We start from the raw sequence: 24,688 nt of genomic DNA, 5'->3' as shown, positions 1-24,688 counted from the left end.
CGCACCCTTGCTGTATGATGGTGCAACATGCGGTTACTTACTTTCCAGTAATACGAACCGGGACTGGGACTCTCACAGCGTCCTGCACTGTCCGAAGCCCTGTCCGTGAGCAAGGTCGTCTATTATTTCGTTGACCTCCACATACGGCAACTCACGAGGGAGGCTGCTTAACTTCTTTTGGACCATGCAGCATGGTCTCCGGCCTCTTCTTAGACACTCAGCATATGTAACATATCACCAATCCTCGATATTTTACTCGTCAACTTCTGAAGGTAGCTTCTCAGCTGCTTCAGGTGTGCAACTCTTCACAGGTGCACAGATACCAGACCTCTTGCATTATGCCTTGCATATGAGCCGCATTTACACGACCAATCTATGTCACGCACGCGGGTCTCTGGTGATCACCCTCGTGCTAGTTTCAATAGAGGTCAGGTAGGGGACTGAGCCTTTGATACTCGTAGGAGTCACATATCTGGCACGACCTCTGCCCGCGGGTTCATTTTATATCCTGGATGTATCTGGACCCCGCTACGGCTGATCTATACCTATACAACAGATTAGCAGGCGTTCCATTGCGAGGCCACATTTCCCTACATAGCCGTGAGACTGGGAATAAAATCATTGATGATCCATGATCCGTATTATGCTATGCGCATCTTGTTGATGTAAGATTGGTATACTGGTACACCATCTTCTTCCGACCTTTGTAACTAATGGAGACATTGCAACTCACCACGCCCAATCATAACAGGCAAGGCTGGAGAAAAGTACGTAGTGGCATCCGAGTCTTCAATGTCTGCAGTGCTCGGAAGTGGAGCCGGCACCAGGGCAGAGTCGCAAAAGTATGGTAACGATAGAGCTTCGCACATGCACATTGACCTTGTATGGAGGAATGTCTCATAGGCGATGTCGTATTCTATGGCGATCGAGGTTTCGTAGCGGCACAAGGCAAGTCAATTGTAGTAAGTACCTTAAGTGTGCAAGTCGGGAACAGTGGGAAGCTATTGCGATATGCGGAAAGCTAAGCGGTGATCGCTTAGGTACCTGACGTATGCGTAGCTCCCACCAGCACTGCAGCCCCCGGTCGGGGGTGGGCATAGGGCGGCATCATCAAATTCCCCAAGTGGGGTGGGCCACAAGCCGCTTTCCCAAATCTTGGCATGCGGGTGCACGGCTCGACGGCCAGCCTGGGTGCGACGTCAGCGAACTAACTACCTGTAACTTACAACTCAGCTGCGAACACGTCCTGAAGGTACCTCCAACTTGCACTCCAGCAGTAAATCGCCGTCTTCTCTCGCGTGCATGCAAAGTGAACCTGCTGTACAGTGGGGTGTCTACCTTCCACAGCCGCTGTGACCGAACCTTTGAAACACGCCGTATCCCCGCTTATCGCCCGACTCTCTGTGACCACCTCAAAAGCCCACGGCCGTGTTCCTCCGAAGGGTACCGAGAATGAATCTTCGCAACGTCGTCAAGGAGGGTTGGCATCCCAAGGGGAAGTCTGGGGGGAAGGAGTCTTGGAGGGGAGACTTCAAAGGGATCGATCAAGTGGTCAGTGCTAGATGTGCCGTCCGCATCGAGTTCTTCACACTAAAATAACGAATCAGGCAGGATGGATGGGCAAGACCAGAGACCCAAGCAAAGAAGAAGCCGAGGAACATGTATCACGTCCGTTGTCTTCTCTGAAAGACCCGGCCCTGTTTGGGCCTCCTCCGAAGCATGTCCAATACCACGGCGGCGCCGCCCTTCCGCACGAGATCACACCGCAGACCTCAGGCTTGGGCGCTCCGTTGACGGCGGAGGAAAGGGAAGCTGCACGTCGAGTCACCATGTCGCAAGCCCAGGAAGAGCCAGAAGAAGAGGTCAAACCACGCGGTCCTCCCGTGCCATACAGAGCCGACAGAACTGGGTTGAAGACTGATCATCTCCCGCCGCCGCCGGTGCACAGGGACATCAACCGAAGCGCCAGTGTTGCGGGCGGAAGTCAGCCACCCAAACCGAAACCCAGTTTACCTCCACGGCTTCCATCTCGACAGCATACCGGTGCCAGCATAACACCGCCGCCGCCCACGATCTCGCCGCCTCCCCAGCAGGCTCCGCCCGCCTATGATTCGATCCCGGTTCGCCAGGCCAGTCCGCAGACGAGCGCGAATCACTATGGAATCAATCAGTCTGCAGTGAACCGACTTGGCAATGCAGGCGTCTCCGTACCAGGCCTCGGGATCGGTTCTAATACATCGTCAAACCCGTGGCCGGCCGAACGGGGTCGGTCACATACTGCCAACACACAAGGGCCTCCTTCATCCAGCCCGCAACCGGCGACAAACCAGCTCTCCGAACTCCAATCCCGGTTTGCTCACATGAGCACAAATACCCAGAACGACGCGCAAATTGAACATCCTACCACGCCTCCGCCCGGTGGGCCCATTCGGATGATATCGACGTCGCCGACCCGACCGGCGCCTCAGAGCCAAGGACCAACCTGGGCCGATCGGCAAGCCGCGATACGCACAGCGCAGAACACACAACGAGATCCATCGTCGGGGAGCGTCTCCGACGCCCGCCCTACCGCCAGCAGCGTCAATTCGTTCCGAGAACGGCACCAGGATTCCATCAACGCCATGGGGAGTAAAGCGAGCGAGTGGAACAAGAAATATAACGTGACAGGCCGGCTGAACTCGTTCTTGGAGAAGCATTCTTCCCCGACCTCGGAAACGCCGCCTGCCGTACACGCCAATGCGAATTCCAACCCCAGCACCGCCGTCGCCTCGCCTCAGATGCAGCCCCAAATCCAGCCCCAAGTTCACGCTCAGGCGCTGTCGCCGCCGCCGCCGCCGCAGATACAATCTCCATCTCCATCTCAACCGCAGCCACAGCAACAGCCACAGCCACAGTCACCAGTCCCTCATGTCGTGGCCTCGATAGCCCGGAAACCTCCACCACCTCCTCCGCCGAAGAAACCAGCCAATATGCATGGAGCAGTCAATTCAAATGCTGGTGCCGGAGTGGTAGCGCCACCGCCCGTGCCCTTGGGAACCAAGCCAAGTTACGGTTAGAAGAAGTGGACGAGATGACGATATGACAAAGACGACAGACAACTTATAGCCTAGATCTTTGAATCCATGTTTGTAGTATTCATGATCCGTCCTAACACCCCCCCTGCCGTTTCCTCATAACACATTGTTACATTGTAGTGTTCTCCGCCTCGTCATCCTCCGCGCATCATCGAGCTTCCAGATACAAGAAGCGACTAAATACCAAGAGGTAGGTAAGTGGGCAGACTGGACAACCCGGTGACCTGATATCGATGGACACGTCCTGTGGCGAAAAAGAAACAACTGGTTAGACAGAGAAGTCCATTCAAGAAGGCATGCTGTCGAGTGTCAATATGGCATAGCCGGGTGTAGCAGGCTCGTGGCGCAAGGCTGGGGACCAAATCAGTTACCGCAGCGAAAGCTGTTTACGGAATATCGTATCACAGCTTCGCTTTTCCCAAAAGTAGAGTTCGATACCCCCTGCTTGTAGAAGCAATTGGTGACCACCGGATGGCAAAAAAAGGTGTTGTCATTCCTCAAAAGCAGTCAAATTCCTTCGCTATGGAAATCAGGCCAGTATGTATTCTCGACCAAATAGTGCATACGAGAGCAGCGCCCCAGTTGGCCTATGGTAGACGGAACCAGACCCAATCGCCCCGAAAAAAAAAATCCTCTTGCACGCCCAAGCAAATGCCCATGCATGTCGCACAGCCACCGAGCTGAGAGCCAATTGGCCCCATTCGGCAAGACGCCAGGTGGGTGTGAATTAGGAGATGTGGGCTAAGAGCCCAATGATATCGATCCATGCCTTGGAGGAAAAGAGAAGACTCAAACATAGATTGTCTCCGAATGCAAGCCCACGACCATCCCCAGATCGTTCCTCCCCTTTCCCTAGCGCCGAACACCTTACAATGAAATGAATCGTGAATGAAAATGCAACATGGGAGGGCTTTTTAAATGTACAAAGGGTCGAACGTGCAACGCCGCCCAAGAAGGCTTCGTGCCAATCGGTGTCTAGCGACGAAAGTATGCTCTGTTTCACATGTACCGCCAGAGTCGTAGAAATCGTGAGGGTGAGCTGATATTCTGCATGTCTCTGATCGTTTTGTTGGCCAACTGCAAAATGGGTGCAATGGTGACATTTCTTGGTATCCAAGGAGTCAGTCATGTCATGACGTTAGAAAAAATGGGTGTAGACTTTGGAAGACTCGTGAACCTCCATTTCCTGATAGATAATTAGCTCGGCGTTCTTCCGGGTACAGGGAGTCGTCTTCTCTCACCATTTTGAAGGTATTGAGTTCCTCCTTGATCTGCTGTGCCAGCATTGGCGTCAAACGATTGCAAGTTGCAATGTCTCCGCGACGATCGTATTCTGCACTTGGCCAAGTGTCGTGAAACTGGATTCTCGGACTGAAAGAAATGTTTCTGATCAGACCCTGGGGCGTCATTGGTGCATTCCTGGAGTCTATGCTGGCATATCGGGTCATTGAAGAGAAATAGTCGTCGTGATCGCTGCCTTCGATTGTAATAGAGTCGGTTCGACGATGCCCCGATCGAGGAGTCTCATCGCCAGGCGTGCTTGGTGCACTGGATTTGGGTGAGTCGTTAACGTGGGGGATATGTGGTAGGTTGAAGTCCGGCACTTTAAAGTCATATGCTCGGAGGTTTGGCGACGGTTGATTCGAGTCTGATCGCTTGAGGATGCCTTTCTTCACAGCAGCGAGAACCTCTGCTCGCTCCCTTTCTCCACCAACAATGCTTCGACGGGAACGCGTATCGCTTGACACTGTTCCGCTATCGAATGACAGTTTGGTCTCGATGGAATTCCGCTCAAGTTTAGGAAATCCAGTCCCACCTCCGACCTGGTCATGAGGGCTGGGGTTGACATTCACCTTTTCTCGTTCTGCTTCGACCGTAACCATGGAGACTTGAGCTACTGTGGCTTGGTTGACCGGGCCATCGGCAGCAGGTACTCCCACCACGGACTTGGGGCGGAACAATCCCACAAGAGACCGAGTGCCTTTCTTGACGCCTTTGCCCATTTTACGGAGCATCACAGAAGCGGAAGATGCGGTGGAAGAGATGGACAGGTTGTCAGTTGAGCCGGTAAAGAAATTACCCTGACCGGAGTATATGCTCTCGCCCAGCCCTGCCGCTTCTTGCTTTTGAGCAATCCTTGCCTGTTCTGGATCCAGCTCTTCCTCATACTTGGAGGTCCTCTTCGATGAGATGGCAGCCTTGCTGGCGATGCTCTTCTCATGGTTGTTCTGGGTTGTAGCTTGTCTGAGCTCTGCAGTACTGCCAAACGAGAAGGCCCTCCGCAATTTCGATTTCGGCTTCTTTGCTTCTTTTTGGTTTAGGGCAGCAAGGTGTTCCGCAGCTGGACTGCTTGCAGCTAGATTCCCCGAGCGCCGATGGGCTAAAGTTGGTGCAGCACGACCCATGGACATGGGTTCTGAACTTTCGGCCTGGAATTCAACTGGACGGGACAGAGGTGACCGCTGGCGAATGCTAGAGTCTCCCGGTCGTGTAATTCCCGCTGGTCGCGCGTCTGGTCGGGCCGAAGTAGATACACCGGCGCCAGAGACATGTGTGCTGGCCACAGGCTGTTCGGCCCGGGCTGAACCAGGGCGTGATGACTGAGTCGACTTTGACGAGGCAACGCTATCAGAGCTTCCTGTGTGGTTATGGTGGGATGGAGCTTGTGATTTTGCCGGCCCATTCTGACTCTGGCTAGGGAGGAACGCGTTTGGATGTGGAGACATCGTTTGCTGGGTGTCAACTGAATGGTTGAGACCGGCGGTTTCAATGCTGCCGAAACTCCGTCTACGATACCTTGCAGCGAGTTCGGTGCTCTGAGGTCGACCTAATTGAAGATCATCGGCACTGGAGTTCCTCGACGCACCAGTGTTGCCGTATTGAGAGCTTCGGTAAGAGTGTTGGGAATTCAAGGACGGAGTACTGTTCGACTGAGACGGGTGGTTGTAGAGCGAGCCAACAGCGGCCATGCCAGACCCTGAAGGCCAGGCAGAGCCAGTAGATGTCCTAGTGGAACCATTCTCTCCTTCGACACGCCGCGTGTTCCTTCTATACCGATCTGGTGAGGGCTTGGGCACTCCCGAGGCTGCAGGGGGACTAGGCAATGGTGGTCCCAGCAATGAGCCGGTGGACGGGATCTGAGGAAGACCTAAAGACAGAGGTCGGCTGCCAGGATCGACGTTTGTATGACCAGTAGAGGTCGTTGAATGATCGTGGGAAGAGGATCCAGATTGTGTTTGAGGAACTCTAGGAGCAGACATCGATCGGCCGGAACTGACGTTGGGCGGGCGAGAATTGCCGCTGGAGCTGGCCAACTGCGGTGTGGACGTAAACGCGTAAGGAGCCACCGGTCCACTGGCGGGCATGCCTCTGTAACCGGTCGCTGACATGTTATTGTAGCGGCTCGGCTGCTGGCTCCTGATCTGGCCTTGATGGCTCTGGGAGGGATATCCTCCTGAAGATGAGGGACGACCGACCATTGTGACTGTTGTAGTGTGAGCTGGCAAAGTTTGTACTAAAGCAGCCATCTTTTCCTTCGAGTTGTGGTTCGGAACAGTGAACTGGCGGATGCCAGTCTATGTCTCAACAAATCGTACCGCAGTTTCGGGGCCGGATAAGGAGACGGGTTCGATGAGCACCGAACTGCATTTACAATCAGCACGGTTCTCAAGTTATACAGCTCACACACGAAGGTAAAGACCACGTGTGGCTATACATGGATGGCAGTAGACAAACCTTTTGCCCGGAGATATTTCAAAAGGGGGATTGACACCTCAACATAGATGCGTGGCCGGGAGGGAAAATGATTAGACAGAAGACTTTGTGCAAGAAGCCGGCTTGAATGTCGACAGCGAGTAGAAACGAAGGTCGATTAAGTTAAGGGAATAAAGTCGTAAGAGCAAGAAGCGAAGGGTCGAAAGCAACTTCTGTCTTCTCTCTAACCAGGAGAGCTCCGGGGAACAGAAGCTCACGAAACGAGTGTGACGGTCAGGGCGCGTCTAGAGGAGAAAGCACCGGTGACTGAGGAATAGAGGAGGGGAGAAGAAGGCAGAAGAAGACAATCAATTCAACAAGAACAATGAAGAAAATGGAGTTGAATTGATGGATAGAAGGGGGACGGGAAGATGGAATTGAGGATGAGCAATGGTAAGGTAGTTTGGTGGTAGCTGGTAAGAAGGAGTGGTGGAAGGAAGATTGGAAGGCAACCGCAGTCTGGCTGGAGTCGCCTGCGGATAAGCCCGGGCTAAGGAGCCCCTCGATTTCTAGTACTAGCTGTATTGACTGCCAGTGCAGTGCTGGGTGCGGTGGAAGCGCGTTCACAACTTAGACGGGCTCCCTAGGCTCCTACTACTAGGCCTGAGCAGCCTGCGTGGCCTCTAAAAGCGCGCTCCCACCCTCGCTGTGAAGGCTAGTCTTGCATATGACTTGCCCGGCAGCTCCCTAGGAATGTACCTGACACGATACTTCCTATCACTAAGGTACCTACTGTGAAGTAGTTGTAGCACGTTTGTTTCGATACTACTGCTGTACAGTGTGATTTCTCTAATCTGCAGCCTGCATTTCACCACGGTGCACACCCACACCCATGCCCACACCCTCCCTTCCTGCATCCAATGACCATCACGGCCCTGATACGAACTGCTCAGTGATTTGCATGAGACAGACTTGTCAGTTATTAGCTACAGCAGCCGAAGAACCAGCACAAGGGGGACGCAGGGCGATACGCAAGTATTTCTTCAAGACAGTCTCTACCCGCAATTCACAAGTCGATCACGCTACAAAGACTGGATCTTCCACCAAAGAGATAGCTAACATGTTCTTTCATAACAGCTGGAAGCATTATTGCTTCTACCAGGTTGGAGAGGCCCATCACTTGTCACAATCCACACCGTTCACGCCAAAACCTCCGAGACCACTTGGACTGACGGCTAACTGACGCGGGCTGTCACAGACACCACACTGCACCGCCTCCTCCTGAACCCCAGATGGTATCCGAGCGCAGTCTGACCGATGTTGACTCGAAAGAGATGATTGGCCTTGTTTTCCTATAACCAGGCTCGCCCCGAAATTCATTGATGATCCATGACAAGAAACCTTCAAATATCTGGGAAAACAGGCGGGTATGGCAAGCAGCAGGGACAAGGGGTCGTCCTCTTTAATGCATGCATTCCTCACTCATCCAAGTAATAAATGCACCATCGACGCCAATGTTCGAGTGGGATCTCAGAGAGTCAGGGCTAGACAGACGCCTAAGGCCCCGCAGCCTACGCCGCCTAACACCTACCTCTGTACAGCTACTGCATGCCTATCGACCGCCGTCTTTCGCCGCCTCATGCTTCAAATTGGTATCTGAGTCGGCACAGCATGAAAAGCCCTCTAGGATCAGTCGTGGAATCTGAACTCAAATCAAATCAATTATGTGCCCCTCCTCGACATCGATCGCTTGCCAGGGCCCGTCTGCACCAGACCGGCTGTGTATACGATGCAATCAGGCACAAGCAGTTCCTTGTCCCCAGTCATCTCTGTACCCTTTGCACCTCGCACGGCCCCGAAAGATGGATCTTTTGGTCCAAGCTTCACTCGGTTCCACCGCGTTGTTGCGTCACTCTGTGGGCATGGTTAGCGCGCGTCGTCCGGGTCTTGTCCCTTCTCCTTGCGCTTTTAGGGGAGTGAACTAGTCTCGCAAAAGAAAGATCGAGAAAGGGAACACTTGCGAGAAGGGAGAGAAACCCCCTCGGTCTTTGTGGATCTATGTTACTCCCTGCTCTTCCACGGCTTCAAGATCCTATCTTTTTTGTTTATGCTTGGTGGGTCGAGAAGTCCTTCTCGACGCGCTCTGCAACATTCCAGAGCCAAACATTCCTGTCACTAGGCTGCTTGCGACAAGAACTGGAGGCCTGGCCATTGGTTCTTCCACTCCCACAATATAGCGTGGAATCGAGCAGGGAGAGAGAAGATTGTTCCGTTTGATAATAGGATATCCCATCCATTCATGTCGCTCGTTCGAGATCAGCCACACAAAATTCATATGCACATCGAGCTCCTACACCACTTTCTTGTCTCACATGCAACACACCGGCAACATATTGCAAGTCGCCTGCATAACAGCCGCAAGCTTCCTGCGCATGTTTCGACGTGTCTAGGAGTGGCAAGCGGGCCGTGAAAATCCGCGGAAGAAAACATTTATACGACGGCCTTATTGACGGGTTTTATGGACGCGCCTGGAATCTCCGCTCGACTCAACCTGCCGCCCTTATTTGTTCCCAAGGTAGCATGCTCCGCCACAGGCACCGCAGGGCACACTACCTCTGTACTCTAGCTGCACGCTTGATCTGCTCGGCGGTCGAGTAACGGTCAACCTAGGTACTGTGGTATAACTCGATGAGTGTTCGGTATCGACGTAAAATTAACCAACCCGACCCGATGCAGATATAAGGACGAATCACGGTCTTATTCACCCTTCAGGCACGGATGATCTGTGGCCACACATCCTGTCCATTTCGTTTCCCATCCGCGAGACAGGGCAACATGTCCGAGAGGGAACACTTCGGGCGATTTTGGTGACCATGCTCCTTGCTCCCGGGCTAACGAGTGCCCAACCAAGGCGAACGACTAGATGGATGCACTCCGATCTCCGTGTTCTGGCTGCATTGCTGCTGCTGCTGTCCGACCTCTGGGCCGATGGTTTTCGACTGCGGGGAGAATTTGTTGGGATGCTGGACTTGTGAGTGCTTCATGTGAATGGTTCCAATGTCCAGCCTACAGCTACATACAAAGTAGGCCACTCATCTGCCTAGAGAACCGGTCTCTTCCTGAACCCAATCGTCTCTAGCTTCATCGCTGGGGTGGTCCACCGACTATCAGGGTTTATATGTCTCCGGCAAAGTTCGGAAGTTCGCTCCATGGATGTGTGAATGGCGGAAGCAGAAGGACATGGTCCACGGACACGGCAAGTGCATTTTTTCTTTGTTGCATCACTATTCTACCCCAGCTTTTACTCGGGCTATCCTTCCGGGGCTATAGACTGTTGGCCCCTGCTCGTTTCTTGCAGCAGAAGCCATGGGAAGACTGCGGCCACGCCCAGTGGTCTATCAACGACTGCATCTCTTCCCCTTCTTATCCGCTATGCACAGTCCCAAAAGCACCTAGTCAATATGCACTGTCGACGATACAACCAGAGACTCAGTCATCTGGTTCAGAAGAGGTACCTGGAAAGCCCAATGACTTCCGGTCTTTAATCTATGAATACAAATTGTCCCCGGCTTGAGATTTGATCTCTGTCACCCCGCACTGCTGCTTACAGGCCACCACAGCTCCTGTCTCTTCGTCATCACTCTTCATGCTTCAGTACGGGAAACCCTATGGCTTGTGATACAACTGGCCACGTTTTCGATCATGCGCTGCAACCATTGTTCGCCAAGGGCCGCTATTCTCATCACGAGCGCAGATGCAGAATTTCGGATGTCTCTCGATCTGGGGCGGTCAGATCTCGCGCTATACATCAAGGGTTCTCCCTGCAGCAAAGGATCAAAGTATCCCACTGTTCAAGAACTTTATTACAATTGGTGCTACATTAACATTCACTGGCCATTCATGTTTTGGTCCAATTCATGGAAGTCGCATGATCGGGACCACAAGATTGCCCCATTTCTCAGACCGTCCAGAAATCGCAGGGATCAAGGGTTCCTAGAAAACATTCCAAGATTCCGACATTAGAGCAATATCGCTTCTGGTCTTCTTTGGATTGACCTGCAGGAACAAGAAGCGGGGAGCTTCCACCAATGACACGGTATCCCCTACGGCAGGCCTAAGGTAAGGAGACCTCTGATCTGAGCCAGTTGAACTTTTGGTGGTGATCCGGCACAAGAATTCAAGACATTTCCATAGGTGAGGACATAGAGCCACCTCGCTAGCATCATGGACGACTAGATGCTCTGACATTCGACAAGCAAGTTCGTACCTGGCCGGGCAGTGCTTGTTGCATGCTTCTCGGATCGCGATCGCGATTCTCGGGAAGCTTGTCCAGCTGGATCTGCTCTTACCAGGAGGTTGGGTCCTGGTTGGTGCATTTCTCGGTTGACCCGACAAGGCATACAGCACCTGTCTGGCGGGTCTCGCCGTGTAATGTGAGATCTCATAGAGTCGGGTGCATGACACCGCAGTTTTGCTCCTTCGGGTGTCCAAGTCTGGTTGTGCGACTTGAGATCCGTGTCCACCTGTTCGCTGACAAGCGGTCAGTCAGTCTTGATCCCGTGCTGCAACAGCACAAGGTTGATATCACAGCCAAAGGAAGAGAGTCTTTGACGTAAAAGCTCATTCTGGGCTGCCGAGACAGGGCAGGGCAGATCCAGCCTCGCTATATTCCACTATGGTGATAATTGGCACCATGCTGGGTGAAAACCTCTGCTGTGGACGAACGATATCTACCACATACCTAGTCGGTGAAGGTGAATTGGATGTGAATTGAATGTGCCAGTCTCCCCTAAGGTTGGCGTTCTGCCGGTGGCTGCCTGCCTAACCTAGCATGTAAAGTCCGTACTACTAATAATGATCAACGGATTAGCGGCTCTAAGCCCTCTAACTTATTTATTAAGGGCAGTATTGCCGAGTGCAAAAGTTGGGGTTGGCCGCTTCAGCCTTATCACGGATTGGCTCGTGGGTCCCGCATCTAAGCATTTCTTGGCCAACGGGAGTCTAACTTTAAGCTCGTCGCGCGCCAGACCGTTTCGGGACTATATCGCGAGGTTCCTTTCAAGGTGTGCGATAAGGAGGCTGTGTTTGATTAGGTCAGTTCTCGCGCTTCTAACCCGGTATGGACGAGGGGATACTCTGTTGATGACATCGCTGATCATCTCTGAAAAATGCCTAAAGAGTGTATATAAGGTGAGACCGCTTCACCAGACTGGGAGGATACGTTGGCAACCTGAGATTACGTCCCTAAAATACAATCCTACAATCCTACAATCCATCATTTCATCTAGCTGGTTCAGCTTCTACCAGAAACAACCCTCAGTTCCCTCTCTGCTTGCAAGTGATTGACTGCTCGTCGCTCAGACTCGGCCTTATCACCTGTACTCTTCATATCAGTCTATCATCATGCCCATTCTCCAGAAAGTCGTCAAAGGCATCGGCTCCGGCATCGGTCTAGCCTCTGAAGCCATCGCCGACCACAAGGACCGGAAAGCAACCCAAACCCAAGCAGTCTCCCCTCGTCCGTCGGGTGGTGAGGGCTCAGCATCGACGTCTCGCACAGCAGCACGACATGACGTGTACCCCGAGGAGAAACGGGGCAGAAAGGGGGAGAGAGAGAGAGGCCTTGACGGGAAGCACGATTCGGATTCAGATTCCTCGAGTGTCAGCACCTCTGATCTCGACAACGACCGGGCAGAATGGGCCCTGGACGAAGCGGCGCAGCAATTCGAGCAGCCTCCCCCGTCATACAGAGAAACAGAAGCATCATCATCATCTCCCAACGGCCCAGCGTCCGCCGAAGAGTTCGCGACTGCCTTTCTCCGCACGCACAAAGTCGCGACCGCGACGGTCGCGTCCAAGACATACCAACCTCTTCCATGCCCCGTGATCCTCCCGCAGCGGCGGCCGAAGGACAAATCGCGCGGGTTCGTGCGAGCGTACGCGCCACTCCTCGGCTCCTGCGCCGACATCGACCAGCAGACGTTCATCGACTTCCTGAACGATCTCGACCGAGCATCCCGCGCGAGTCCCGTGTTCAACGTGATCAACGTGGCGTGTTTCGCGGTCGGGTTCGTCCCGAGCCCGATCGCCATGGGCGTCTCCATCGCCGTGCAAGCGGCCAGCCGCACCGCGCAGGAAGTGCAGACGCGGTACCGGCGAAACACGTATCTCGACCAGATCAACGAGACGCTCTTCAAGCCGCGCGGCCTGTACTGCATGATCATGACCTTCAAGCCGGACAGTCCCTACGAGCCGGTCATCGGCATGGACGTGCGCTCCACCTCCACCGATGCAGCCCTAGCCAAAGCCACGTCGAACCCGGACTCGGAACTGCGCCAGAAACTGAAATCCATGCGTCTCACGTCCGGCACGAGTAAAGGCGAGATGTCTCTCCCGGAATCCGCCCCGCTGGTCTATCCCGCACTAGACGCCGCCCTGTCAGAAGGGACGGAGCTGTCCGAACCCAAACAAACCGGTCTCCGCGCCTCCGCAGGCTTCGTGGCCAACTATCTCGACCGCCGCGCCCAGGCTTCCCACGCGGGCATGTACCCGGACGGCAAACTCGCTGCGGCAGCGCCGGGCGAAAAGAAATTCGCCTCTCGCTTCTCCGACCCAAACCACCCGGCCAACTCCGGCACCATCCTCGGTCTCTTGAGCGGCGGCAACTTCGACCCTCAAGCCAAACGACGCGCCCACAAAGCCCAGCGCCGCGCACACCGCAGAGGCTACGAGTTGAGCGAGACGGATCTCAAGAACGCAGAGATGGGTAGGCTGCCGCGCCGCCGGCAGGGCGTGGTGCGTCGCGTCTTGCAGCAGGATGTGCTGTACTTGACCATCGTCAATTTGCCGAGTGAGAGCGAGATGAGGGAGATGTTGCAGGAGTTGGAACGGGCTAGGAAATAGGATATGAGTGCTTGACATCCTTAGGGTCTGATGGATCTGGAGGATATGATGGTATGTACTATGGTCGGGATTTGTTTCTGGGCCGGCGGTTATTCTTGCAAGAGCAATTCATATGATGACGATACGAATAAGAAAGCGGATATGGGTTTATATCTGGTCGTGTATAAACAGATCATCGGTTATGGGTTCGCTGTCTCAACGATACTGGAAGGGGCCAGTCCCTACCTAATGATATTGATGGTAATTGTCATGTTATTCTCAAGTAAGAGTTGCATCGACCGGAGTACGTACTGTACAGCTCATAAATCTTGTATCGTTTTGTATGTTTTCACTGATCGTGACTGGAGGTGGATGTTCGAACAATTCCCAAGGTTGAACTTGAACATATAGCATCCTCTCTCCTGTCGTCGCGGATGCTCTACACCTAGCGTGTGCGACATCATGACACTGGTCACAATGTCAATTCGTTCTTCACTTTACTTCACTTCTAAGAGTTGACACTATCTTGCATTGCTAGACTGATCAGTCCCCCACAATATCGCCTATTGATAGGTCTCGATGCTAAATAGGGAAGTGGATCCCAGATTATATATATCCGCCGCAGCCTTGCCCCTTTTTCCCTGAGGTACTACAGTACTACAGTGAGCTGCTAGTCATTATGAGCGTAGGTAGAATTCACCAAGATGTGTCAAGTACATTTCATTGCAGGGAGGTATGCTGCTGAGAATGCCATTCAAACGTCGGCCTCGAGCACCAGCTACAAGTACATCAGCGGCGCCGTTTGTTGTTCTTCGTCTTTCGGTGTTCACATCATTTCTGCATGGCTCCCGTCTGCCCATCGATCCAAGCTCGCTTCTCTCGTCCCTGTCCTTCTGCCCAAATATGTTGGTCACATCCGTTTTCTGGATCATGTTTCAATTCCCGGTCTCGAATCTGCCGGCTAGCTTGTTTGTCCGAACGATCAATGTTCTTCGGAGCCAGAGATTCTAGCCAATTCTCCTTCCAATAAGTCGGATGTTGAGATTCGCAATCTAAGATCACAGCGGCATGCTAGTGTCGCCGACCGTATTGACCAATTTGAAGTCACCAGAACAATCGTATGACCCTTCCTGATACAGGGGATTGTCACCATATTCATTGGCGCCTTTTCCCCCACGCCCAGAGCGAGGGATCGTGATGGAGAAGGTCATGTCATCGTGGTCTTGCTTTAATATGACTTCATAATCCACGTAGTAGTACCTCTCGCCTGTCCGGTCGTTGAACTCGATAGGGAACTCCTGAATGTCATCCCAGGAGAATCGGAACAAGAGCGGATTCGGCATCTCATGAATCTCCGAGCCAGGTTCGTCCAGCCAGAGCAAGTCGTCGCTGACGCTGTCAGAATAGAAGAGACGCTCTTCGATTTGGCAGCCGTCGTGCGGAGTCACATCGTCTTCCAGTAGTCCGCGCCATCCGCGACAGCGAACCTCGTGCTTGGTTGGCAGGGATTCTCCGATGCGATTGAAGAAGCGCGACACAAAGACGCGGACGATGCCATCCTGCTCGCTTCGCTGGCGGCTTGTCGCAGGGTACGATCGCAATTTTGAAGGGGGATCCCCGCGCCCGACGCAATATGCGCGCCGGACCACTCTTTCAGTTACCAGGTCTTTGTTCGCAAGAAGCAACAGGGACCCTAGGGCCACCGTGTTCTCACATCGCTCACTGCTGGGCAGCATCACCGAGAAGTCGTCCGCAGCGAAGGCGCTCCGTGTCTCGTTGCGCACATAGACGTCATTGCTTCCCCCGCCTGCCATCAAGAGTTCATCGGGTCCACGCCGCATCGGATACCGGCGTCTGTTTCTCTGAATCGTCTTTACCGATCCACTGATGATTTCCGTGATGGTCGCAATCTGCTTCTAGTGTGCCTCTCGAATCTGGTCCGCAGTAACTATCACGATACCACTTTTGGGCATACCTTTCTCCGCAATTTCGGGAACGCCAGGGATATGAAGCATGTACGATTCATCTTCTCCCCGGTTGCCATTGCCACGAAAATCTCGCTTCGCCGCTTCGAAGCAGGTTTCGAGAGCGTCGCCAAACGTCTCCCAGGTCATGGTACGGTCAACCTTGCGTAGTGATTCGAGCACGACTGCTCTACAATCACTGAGCTCGTCGAGAAATAGCTCCCTAAATCTCACGTTCACGGTTCTTCCCCGGCACCACCTGGTTTGTGGAGCAACAAGTTGTTTAACCCAAAATGGGTGAATGCTGACGACCCACCAGGCTTCGAAGTCAGCAGAACCCGCGCCGACGTCTATGATCATTATGATCTTTCCCTCCGCCGACTCCGGGGCGCTGCGGGAAAGGTGATATACCAATGCTGCTGCGGGCTCACCGCAGATGTATGGATTCGGAAGGCCGGCCTCTATAGCAGCCCGTGTGATGAGGGCGACGTGCTCCGGTGCGGTAGCGACCGGTAGAGGTAAAGAGACCTGAATGACTTGCTCGGGATTCCAATCTTTATAGTCGTCGGGATTTCCAAAGACTGGCCAGCGGAGGTCTGCATGGGCTTTGGCGATGAAGCCGAGCGTATATCGAAAAGCGTAGGCTAGCAAGTCCAGGATCAGATCCTTAACTTCGAACAGGGGACCAGCGTCCAGGCCCTGAGAGTCCCGACGACGTGCAAGGAGGCTGTGCAAGGTCCGAGATCTGCCGCCTTGTGTTCTGCTTGTTGCCAATATTTGCGCCAAAGAAGATAGGCGTGTAATGCCGAATTCTGTCACTTCCTTGGATTTGTCCCAACGCCACCGAGCGTTCAAGATCCCGGCCGAACTTTGGACGGAGCACCGCAGGACGTACACCTGCATCCAGTATGTAGCCTACTTCTGTGGGCATTGTAGTTTTGTTGTTGGACCAAGTAATTGTCTCACAACGTGCCCAAGCGCCGGACAATGTAGTACCTGAGTCCATATCCGATGCATAGGGGAGGAAGACACCATCCTTTAAGAATTCGCAACCCAGGTCAAAGGACATGAGCACTTCTCTGGGAGATGCTCTCTGGACTCGGGCTCCAGTCCCGAGGCTTCGAGTGCCCAGGGAGGGGGACGCCATCTCTTGGCTTGAACTGAGGGGAGTGGAGGAGGATGTGGACGTGGGCGTGGGCGTGGGCGTGGGCGTGGGCGTGGGCGTGGGCGTCCTTTGCCGCCTGCCAGTTGTACGACGTCGCTTGGTCGGCCGGCAGTTGAGCATCAGCTCTTTACATCTGTTGCAGGGACCGCGGTGTGTACTTTGATTGGAAATGGAACATCGTGTCTAAGGTACGTACGTTAGCTTCGGCCACATCTGAGATGGAGAATAAGACGAACGTGAGCTGCTCTACATTGCTCACAGGGTGACATGGTGGAAGATCGAAGATGACACAAGAAGACCCAGGTGTTATGAGGATAATCAACGAAGCTGGAGTGGTAAGGAGCTGATCCGAGAGTGAGGGTCTTAATGGTGAGATATAGAAAGACAGGTCAAACCTAGCCTGTACCGGCTGGTAGACGGTTTCCAGGTCAAGCTGTTCGACATCTTCCTCAGTCTTCGCGCCACGCCATCGCCGTTGCCGCTTGGGGAAAAGACCACGGCGAGAGACCGGGCCGACCGCATCGCCACGTGGCAGACCAAGGCAGCCCAGGCCTTTGAGCAGGTTCTCGATTTGAGACTGATGATGGAGCAGAGCGTGTGTCCGTACAGCTTCCGCTGGGCAGAACTGGAAGACAAGTTCGACAAGTCGTGGATGGCGTCGGCGCATGAAGACTACCAGCCACCCGATCAAGGTACCCCGGTCTTGGTCAGCCTGCGTCCAGCCATCTACAACTGTTCGAGGAGGAAGAGGGCCGAGCCCTCGCTCATCATCCCGGCGTTGGTCATGCTGGAGGGATTCGGTGCTTCTGATCGTTGCAAAGTCGACTCGGGCGCCATCCGCGCGATCCCACGGTCGTGACGAGAGGACATCGACCAAAAGACAAGCAGCCAGAATGTGGTTTTCGATTGACAGCACTCAGCTGACAGAATGGAGAGAAAATCTACACACAGTGATCGGGACAGGGTCTAAGAGGAAGACAAGCATTGTGTCCTGTCAACATGTGGCCCCGGCTGGACCGGCGATTCTGATGTGACGAGACGAGTCCTTTCATACCATTGCACGAGGACTCATATGGATAGCTAGCTACGTCGAAAGACCTTATCACTGACATTTCAATTTCTGTCCTTCGTCCAATTTCACTTTTCGGTCATGCGGTCTGTGCGATATCGTATCTGGTCCAGTCCAGCCCGCACTGTGATCAACAGCCCAACCCTGTAACGAGGTAAGGCAGGTCAGACCTATCGCCCGCCCATGAACTCCGCCTTGTAGGCTTGAATACCTCCTCGGGACAACTCCCGCAGCGCCATAGTCGCGTACTGACTCGAGCCGAGCTGAAACTTGAGCACGGCGGCAAGCTTCGGTTCTGCATTGCCAGTACTGTTCGTGTCGCCGGCCATTGCATCTTGCTCGCCGCTCGGCTTCTCCTTTTCGTGGTGTTTGGCTTTGATCCTCTCCATATCTGTTTCGGCAAACTGCTTATTGTCGTCCGTGTACTCGTGAAGCTGGAAGTCATAGTCCGCTCCGATCCGCGCCAGCATCTTCCGATATCCGCCGCTCAGACTGAAATCTCTCTGCTTGCGGCGCATGTCGTTCGGGTCAAGTCCTCCACCGATTTCCCCGGCCATGAATGTCTTGTACCATTCGCCACTCGCGTTAGCCGGGTAGATGACATCGAAACCGGGGAGTGGCAGCACGATGTCGAAGATGGAATACTGCCCGCTTGCCGCCTCTTCAGAGGTCAGAGCCCTAGCTCGATCGTAAACGTCGTCCGGGTCGTAGGCTCGATCTTCCACCGAAGGTTGGATCACAACTTCGCCATCAGCGTCCACAGTAGGAACCACTTCGTCACGACTCTCCTTTCCCTTGTGCTCGCGAACTAGGACCAGGTCACCCTCGACAACATTATTTGCGAACAACCTCCAGCGTTCGCCGACAGCCAAATTCCACACCAGCGATTGGTAGGCGTGCACGTACATCAGCCTCAGGTTGCGCTGTATAGACAGCAATGCACCGAGAAAGTCTTGAGGTTGTCTTCCCAGATGCCGTATCAGCGCCGTCTCGGCAGAAAACTTGCGTGGGATCTTGTCCAGAGAGTCGTTGACTCGGCCTGTTGTCCGCCAGACGTTGATTCCTTCAGCACGCGCTTTATCATCTTGGCCAACCAAGGCACCAGAGCCCGGTGCTTCCGAAGCCTCCAGGGCAACCGGGGAAAACTCGAGAATCGCATCACACGCAGCCTTGAAATCTCCCTGCAGTATTTTCAAGCCCACGACATCCGTCCGAATCGCGAACGTGCCGAATCGTTGGAGACCATAATAATTCAGAAACCCTTTATCCCGAAGTTGTTGCATAGAATGGGATAGATATGTTCGGGCTGCTGAGAGCTTGTCAGACGTGGTTGTGTGAGCGGCACTATTGATGACACAGTCTCTGAGTGTTACCACAAACTCGTTCCCACTCAGGTCGCCAAGTTCCAGGCCATGCTTCTGGTACTCATAGTCCCCGACCGCCGAGTAACGCAAGACTCGATTGAGCCCGGCCAGCCGGTAGGCCTCGACGCGGTAGGCACTAACTCGTTGAACTGTCACTGCTCGTCGGTCCTTGGTGCCGGCAAATTGAAATGTCTTGTTCGTCGTCTTGAGCTGTTTCGTGATGAATGATATCGCTTCCAGCGTGTCCTTGTTTTCCTTGTAGAGTGTGAAGTGAAGATAGTCGCCGCCACGGTCCATCCAGCTGAGCGCTCCAGGTCGAGCCCTGCCAGCCGGTCTTGGCCCACCTCGACTACGATCATTCGAAGTTGCCGCGCGGAGAACCAACACTCCGTCCTTGTCGGTGGAAGAATCGATCTTGTTGTGGAAGATTCGGCGGATGTCTTGGTGGATCTGCGACCTAACAGTCCGATCTGCGGTGAATGGTGTCCGAACTGTAGGATGGTCGCGAGGCTTCTTTGCTGGAGTCCGCACAATGGAGCCGTAGAGACCCATGAGCTGCTCAACAGCTTCTTCGCTGAAGTAGTCTACCAATTTTGCTCGGTCGGTGTTAGATACCGCTAGACTTTGAGCTCCCTCCTTATTTTCAGAAGGTCCATCCGAAGTCGCTAATTTGGGCTGCTCAATTGCAGAAACTTCCGGTGCGGCTTCATTCTCGGCGACCTCAGCGCGAGGCGTTTCGCGGGCTTGCTCGTTCTGAACTTGGTCATCGCGTCCAGCTGATTCGACACCGCCACCGTTCGCAGCCGGATCAGCCCGTTCTTTGACATTCATGTTCTGCAAATGCAAGACACGGCCATCCGGGAGGATCTCATTGACCAGGAAATCGGTGTATCTCTTTTTGAGGATGCCCTGAAACTTATCGCGAGCATCGTCGACAAAAGCCGTGATACCTACCTCGAGTTCTTTGGAGCTATCGTCGCCTGGCAGATTGAGGGGCGTCATCTTGCCCTTAGGCTCAGAGCCGTTCTGGTTTGGGCCCATGTCCGAGGGCCGGTCGTCAGCACTTCCGTCTACTTGGGCACTTTCCAGCTTGACTCTTTTCAGCGGACGTGTATCGGAGGAAGGGTCGTCCATGATATCTCCGCAGTCGTGATTAAACGTGGAGAAGACCTGTTTAAAGGCGAAAATCGGAGTGTGGCTTTGATATCAAAGGCAGCGACATCATGATGGAAAACTTCAAGTTCAAGTTGAACTCGATATATGCCAAGCCTTGATCGAGCTATGGACGGTTTCGGTCTAGCGTCACCCCTATTTTCCACGGCCTTGTCAGTAACGCGCAGCTGTCTATGAGTAGATCATACTATTGGTGTGAATACCGACTGTTAATACTTGTACAAAGAGGAAACGGCGCCATCCAATCCGCTTCTTGAGACTAGAGGTCACCGTCTCCGTAAAAACTTGACTGGTTATCGAATTGTCCGCCCAGCAGAGATGTACCGCTCACTACGCCGTGGGTTTGATGATCTGATCCACGGGCATAACCTAGCCATCTCGGGCTCTGTAGCTTTTGGTGACCTTGTCGACTTTGGTAACAACTGTCCACGGCCGTTCGAACCCCATAAATTCTTCCTCCACGAGAGCGCGGGTCTCCTCCCAGTCCACTCCAAAGGCACCGCTGTTGAACTTGCAGCACCAAATTTCACCTGGTTTATCGTCATCCGATTGCCAATTCGTATCCTCGTTGAAATTTGACGGTCCAAACTCCTCCAACATGATCCTGAGATGCTCCAAGGCGCTCATTGTGCGGCGCAGGATCCGCGGCTGGGAGTCTTTGCCTGGATTGCTGCTCGCCGTATTCGGTTTCCCGTAGCCGACACCTGTGAACAAACAGGCAATCCAGTGGCGCTTCTCGAAGACGATGGCGGAAGGTTGTTTAACTGCGCCTAATTTCGGTACTGTTCCATTGTTTTGTTCCTCCATGAAATCTTCCGGCTGCGGTGGGATTAAGAGAGATGTTCCGACAAGATCCCAAGGCGCGCTGCCATGTTGACAATAAGAACGATAGACTCGGTAGGCGGCAGGGAACTATATCTCTGTTAATCACTGCTGGAGGACTCGGACGCCAGATACATACAGCCTTTTTCAGTTGTGCCGCGATCCCATATCCCCATACGCCCTGGCAATTCACTGCATCTGTTGTTGAGACAGTTAGACCTAAACGTCACGCTGGGTGGGTGTAACCTACGGACAATCACCGCTCGGTCTGGAGCATCAAAGATATCACCCTCGATGGCTTGCACGCTAAAACCAGGTGCCTGTCCTCTGTCAACCACAGTCTTCCTCCTAGCCTTAGAATCACAGCCAGAAGAACGCGAGGATTCTGGGGAGATCCATAGATCATCGTCGTTGTGACTTGGTGGCTGGATGCGATCCTGCGCAACGAGTACCTGTTTCATAGTAAAAGAATCGTCGGATGGGGGTCTAATCTCTTTTGCGGTGTGGAGGAACCTCGCAAGTAGGGCATTGTAAGCCTGGTCAACCAGTTCCTGTTGCAATCTCGCCTCTTCCTTGTTGTCTGGGCCGTTGGGTCCGCTCAAATGCAGTGTTAACTGCAGGTATCTCTCGTCTAGCTCATCAAGAGATGTTTCGTGAGGGAGACCGAGGATCCTGTAGAATCGTGACTGATCGATGACCTTCATGGTGGCACTGGCTCCGCCCTGCGGTCGATGAGGAAAGGTTCGCTGTTTCGCAAGATAAAGTGAAGTAGAACAATTGTATGCGTGCCGCGTGTTGATGAGACGACTTGTAGGAGTCCTGCAGGCAACAGCCAATTGTTTGGTGTGAATATTTGTTCACGCCTTCGACCTTGATGATGTAGGTTTCAAGGAGGAGAGTCAACGAATGTGATGCAGCGATGAGGTAGGATTAGTAGCATCCAGTACCAGAAAGAATACAAAATGCTGGCGGTCAACCAAAAAGATATTACAAAGTAGAAGAGCACACATATGCGTTCCCTATCATGCAAGGTAGTTGTCGCCGCACCCACTATTCCAGAATCACTGCCTTGCTAATTACACAGCTAAACAAATGGGGGCATTGGACTTGACCAAGACGGAGATGAAGATATAGTGGGCAGAGGCCACTTCGAGTCGTGCTTTCCTGTCATTTCCTGAAAAGAGCAAGAATGCTCTGTCTTCTTTTGACCCGCTTCCTACCTGGCCCGCTTGCTTCTGTCGACTTTGTCTCGACTGTTCCTATCGTGTTGAAATACTGATGCGAGGGTGTCGAACCTCTGAAAGACGGAAACCCTGCTTTGACCCTTTCCGTAAGTGCTGGTACGTTCGACTTCTTGCCTCTCTTGCTCCTCTGGCGACTGAGCACTCCTAACAGGCCGTCCCCGTCGGTCGACTGTCTTTCCAACTGCTCAATCTCTTGTAGCGCCGTCATCCCATTTGTAGCCAAGTTCTCCTCAGCGACTGCTTCGAAGCGCACAACTCCTCTTTTAGGCGGTATCTGTAGGGTATCAAGCATGAAATCCTGAATCAGATGAGTGCTTCGTTTGTTCTTCGTTGCTGCTATTTCTGAAGGAAGGGCTGTGATGGTGAGATGATATGCGGGGTCCGAGTTCCCTCCCAGCAGCATCGATATATCTGTCGATGCCATAGCCATGATGCATGACGCCGGGCGTTGATAGATCTCGGAAAGCCGGAAGGACAAATCGATAAGAAATTCTTTCTCGGATTCCACCTACGATGGCAGTTAGCTGGTATTCGCCCAAGGGATGAGCTCTCGTACACAGCAATTCATCTTGATCTCAACAAGTATGACCCAGTCTTTGGCCACTCGGTCTTTAGCAGCATTGGACGGCTCGCGATATGCAAAAGCCTCACTGTAGTATTGACTTTTCTTTTTGGAGAGACGCAACTTCTGCCACGAGCGCTCAAGACTTGCAACATCTGATAAATGCCCCTCTGCAGTTTTAGTGAGAATGCCGAATTGGTTTGAGTGCGTGAGTTCTGGCGGTGTCGACTGGGCCCGCTCCTGACTGATCATCCGCCTGGGCGGAGGTGACATCCTGCCCTTGATGCGAAATAAAGCTTCGGTGTAATCGCCGGTTGGAGGGGTTGGGAAGGCATTCTCGATGGGCGTCGCATTGATGCGGCTGTTGGAAGATGGGGTTGAAGTCATTGGAATGGTAGCAATAACACCGAATCAATACTGTTTGTGTCTCTCGCGTTCGGATCTGGCAAATTGGATACTTGTCATCGAAGGATACCGAAGAGCGGTGCAACAGTTGGGTCGCCAAGTAGTAAGATGCAGATATGGATGGCAGATGTCGAGGTCCAAGGAGGCTCATTAACAATGTACGATCCTGTTTGTGCCAACAGAAATCCAAAAATCCAACAAAGGGGAGAACCCGGGGTCTGGTCACACAGCGCAGACGTACTGGTCTGGGCTGAAGCAAAAATTCACAGATGCATAGCAAGAAAAGTAGAGAAGCAGAGGAGGCGAAGACAGTGCAGTGGCATCCAAGTTCAAGTTGGCGCAGGCAGAGATGCAGGCGTCCGTCGTGCCTGCATCCTGTACACATTCACAGAGCCACATCAACTTTCTGCAGGCACGAAATTGGCAGCAATCCACTCCAACTTGAATAACTACCTCCATCTTTCTTCACCTACGCTCCTCTCGACATATTCTGCAAGAAAAATACACCTCGAGGCTGCCGAAGCGCAAGGTGTGAAGATAGGAGGCATCATGGCAGAGTTGCTGCTTATCACTTGTGAGGGGCGGATCTCGAACCCTGCCTCAAGATTCAGTCCATGAATAAGAGCTGCGCTGACCGGGAAAAAAGTCTGCCTCATGGTGGTCTATATTACTGCAGAGCGAGCAGGTATCAGATCACCAAGCTTCTTACGATCGAGTATTGTCGAGCATTTTGGGAGAGAAAAGATCCGCGTTTCCAGCATTCAGCCATATATTCTCGTTCTCAATTGAGAGGCTCGGCACACCTTCCCTTTGATATCCTTCATTACCTCTATCACTTCGTCAACTTACAAAGTTACTTCCCTTGTTCCTTCACATTGTCTCTTCTTCCCCCTTCAAACATTATCAATATGGCTGAAGCGCTGGGCCGTCCGGTCTCGACAATGACTGACGAGTAAGGAGCAATCCCCTCTGCGCGGTCTGCTCTGGTACGCTCACTCTGGGTGTGCAAGATGCTCGCTCAAGCTCTGGCGGTTGTACAAGTCAGTCCCATCATTAGCCGCTCGGGTTCGTTGCGCCGGGAAACATATGCGTGTTTCAGGAACGAACAAGTGCCCCGGCTCTGGCACGTTCAAGCTCGTCAGTCCATGACTGGTAAGATTTTCTTCTCAGAACCGGGTTTGTGAGTTTGAGCCATACCTTCTTGGACCTGAAGAGCCGACTACCTGCCACGACATTCTGCCTTGAAACACCCCATCCCTGCTATACCATCG

The 24,688-nt window shown here is 53.1% G+C and overlaps 9 protein-coding genes across 9 annotated transcripts; 3 read left to right on the top strand and 6 right to left on the bottom strand.

The window, feature by feature from the left end:
• Nucleotides 1-1,452: 1,452 nt before the first annotated feature.
• Nucleotides 1,453-3,056, top strand: A1O1_07304 (uncharacterized protein; the record flags this gene model as incomplete). Its single annotated transcript, XM_007728176.1, has 2 exons — nt 1,453-1,551; nt 1,608-3,056. The coding sequence occupies 2 exons, from the start codon at nt 1,453-1,455 to the stop codon at nt 3,054-3,056; spliced, it is 1,548 nt and encodes a 515-aa protein (XP_007726366.1).
• A 1,156-nt stretch (nt 3,057-4,212) lies between these two features.
• A1O1_07303 (uncharacterized protein) lies at nt 4,213-6,601 on the bottom strand (the record flags this gene model as incomplete). Its single annotated transcript, XM_007728175.1, has 2 exons — nt 4,213-4,260; nt 4,316-6,601. 2 exons carry the CDS (start codon nt 6,599-6,601, stop codon nt 4,213-4,215), a joined length of 2,334 nt encoding a protein of 777 aa, XP_007726365.1.
• Nucleotides 6,602-12,170: 5,569 nt separating this feature from the next.
• On the top strand, nt 12,171-13,670 carry A1O1_07302 (uncharacterized protein; the record flags this gene model as incomplete). The annotated part of the gene is made up of 1 exon (XM_007728174.1): nt 12,171-13,670. The coding sequence occupies one exon, from the start codon at nt 12,171-12,173 to the stop codon at nt 13,668-13,670; it is 1,500 nt and encodes a 499-aa protein (XP_007726364.1).
• Nucleotides 13,671-14,707: 1,037 nt separating this feature from the next.
• On the bottom strand, nt 14,708-15,463 carry A1O1_07301 (uncharacterized protein; the record flags this gene model as incomplete). The annotated part of the gene is made up of 1 exon (XM_007728173.1): nt 14,708-15,463. One exon carries the CDS (start codon nt 15,461-15,463, stop codon nt 14,708-14,710), a length of 756 nt encoding a protein of 251 aa, XP_007726363.1.
• A 102-nt stretch (nt 15,464-15,565) lies between these two features.
• A1O1_07300 (uncharacterized protein) lies at nt 15,566-16,516 on the bottom strand (the record flags this gene model as incomplete). The annotated part of the gene is made up of 1 exon (XM_007728172.1): nt 15,566-16,516. One exon carries the CDS (start codon nt 16,514-16,516, stop codon nt 15,566-15,568), a length of 951 nt encoding a protein of 316 aa, XP_007726362.1.
• A 546-nt stretch (nt 16,517-17,062) lies between these two features.
• On the top strand, nt 17,063-17,637 carry A1O1_07299 (uncharacterized protein; the record flags this gene model as incomplete). Its single annotated transcript, XM_007728171.1, has 2 exons — nt 17,063-17,113; nt 17,167-17,637. 2 exons carry the CDS (start codon nt 17,063-17,065, stop codon nt 17,635-17,637), a joined length of 522 nt encoding a protein of 173 aa, XP_007726361.1.
• A 380-nt stretch (nt 17,638-18,017) lies between these two features.
• A1O1_07298 (uncharacterized protein) lies at nt 18,018-20,345 on the bottom strand (the record flags this gene model as incomplete). The annotated part of the gene is made up of 1 exon (XM_007728170.1): nt 18,018-20,345. One exon carries the CDS (start codon nt 20,343-20,345, stop codon nt 18,018-18,020), a length of 2,328 nt encoding a protein of 775 aa, XP_007726360.1.
• A 408-nt stretch (nt 20,346-20,753) lies between these two features.
• Nucleotides 20,754-21,910, bottom strand: A1O1_07297 (uncharacterized protein; the record flags this gene model as incomplete). Its single annotated transcript, XM_007728169.1, has 3 exons — nt 20,754-21,296; nt 21,346-21,404; nt 21,457-21,910. 3 exons carry the CDS (start codon nt 21,908-21,910, stop codon nt 20,754-20,756), a joined length of 1,056 nt encoding a protein of 351 aa, XP_007726359.1.
• Nucleotides 21,911-22,373: 463 nt separating this feature from the next.
• On the bottom strand, nt 22,374-23,399 carry A1O1_07296 (uncharacterized protein; the record flags this gene model as incomplete). The annotated part of the gene is made up of 2 exons (XM_007728168.1): nt 22,374-22,958; nt 23,007-23,399. The coding sequence occupies 2 exons, from the start codon at nt 23,397-23,399 to the stop codon at nt 22,374-22,376; spliced, it is 978 nt and encodes a 325-aa protein (XP_007726358.1).
• Nucleotides 23,400-24,688: the final 1,289 nt, after the last annotated feature.

The sequence above is a fragment of the Capronia coronata genome, assembly GCF_000585585.1.
Source record: "Capronia coronata CBS 617.96 chromosome Unknown acBCG-supercont1.6, whole genome shotgun sequence".
Taxonomy (NCBI): domain Eukaryota; kingdom Fungi; phylum Ascomycota; class Eurotiomycetes; order Chaetothyriales; family Herpotrichiellaceae; genus Capronia; species Capronia coronata.
The sequence above is the reverse complement of the archived record's forward strand: the minus strand, read 5'-3'. Positions and strand labels throughout refer to the sequence as shown.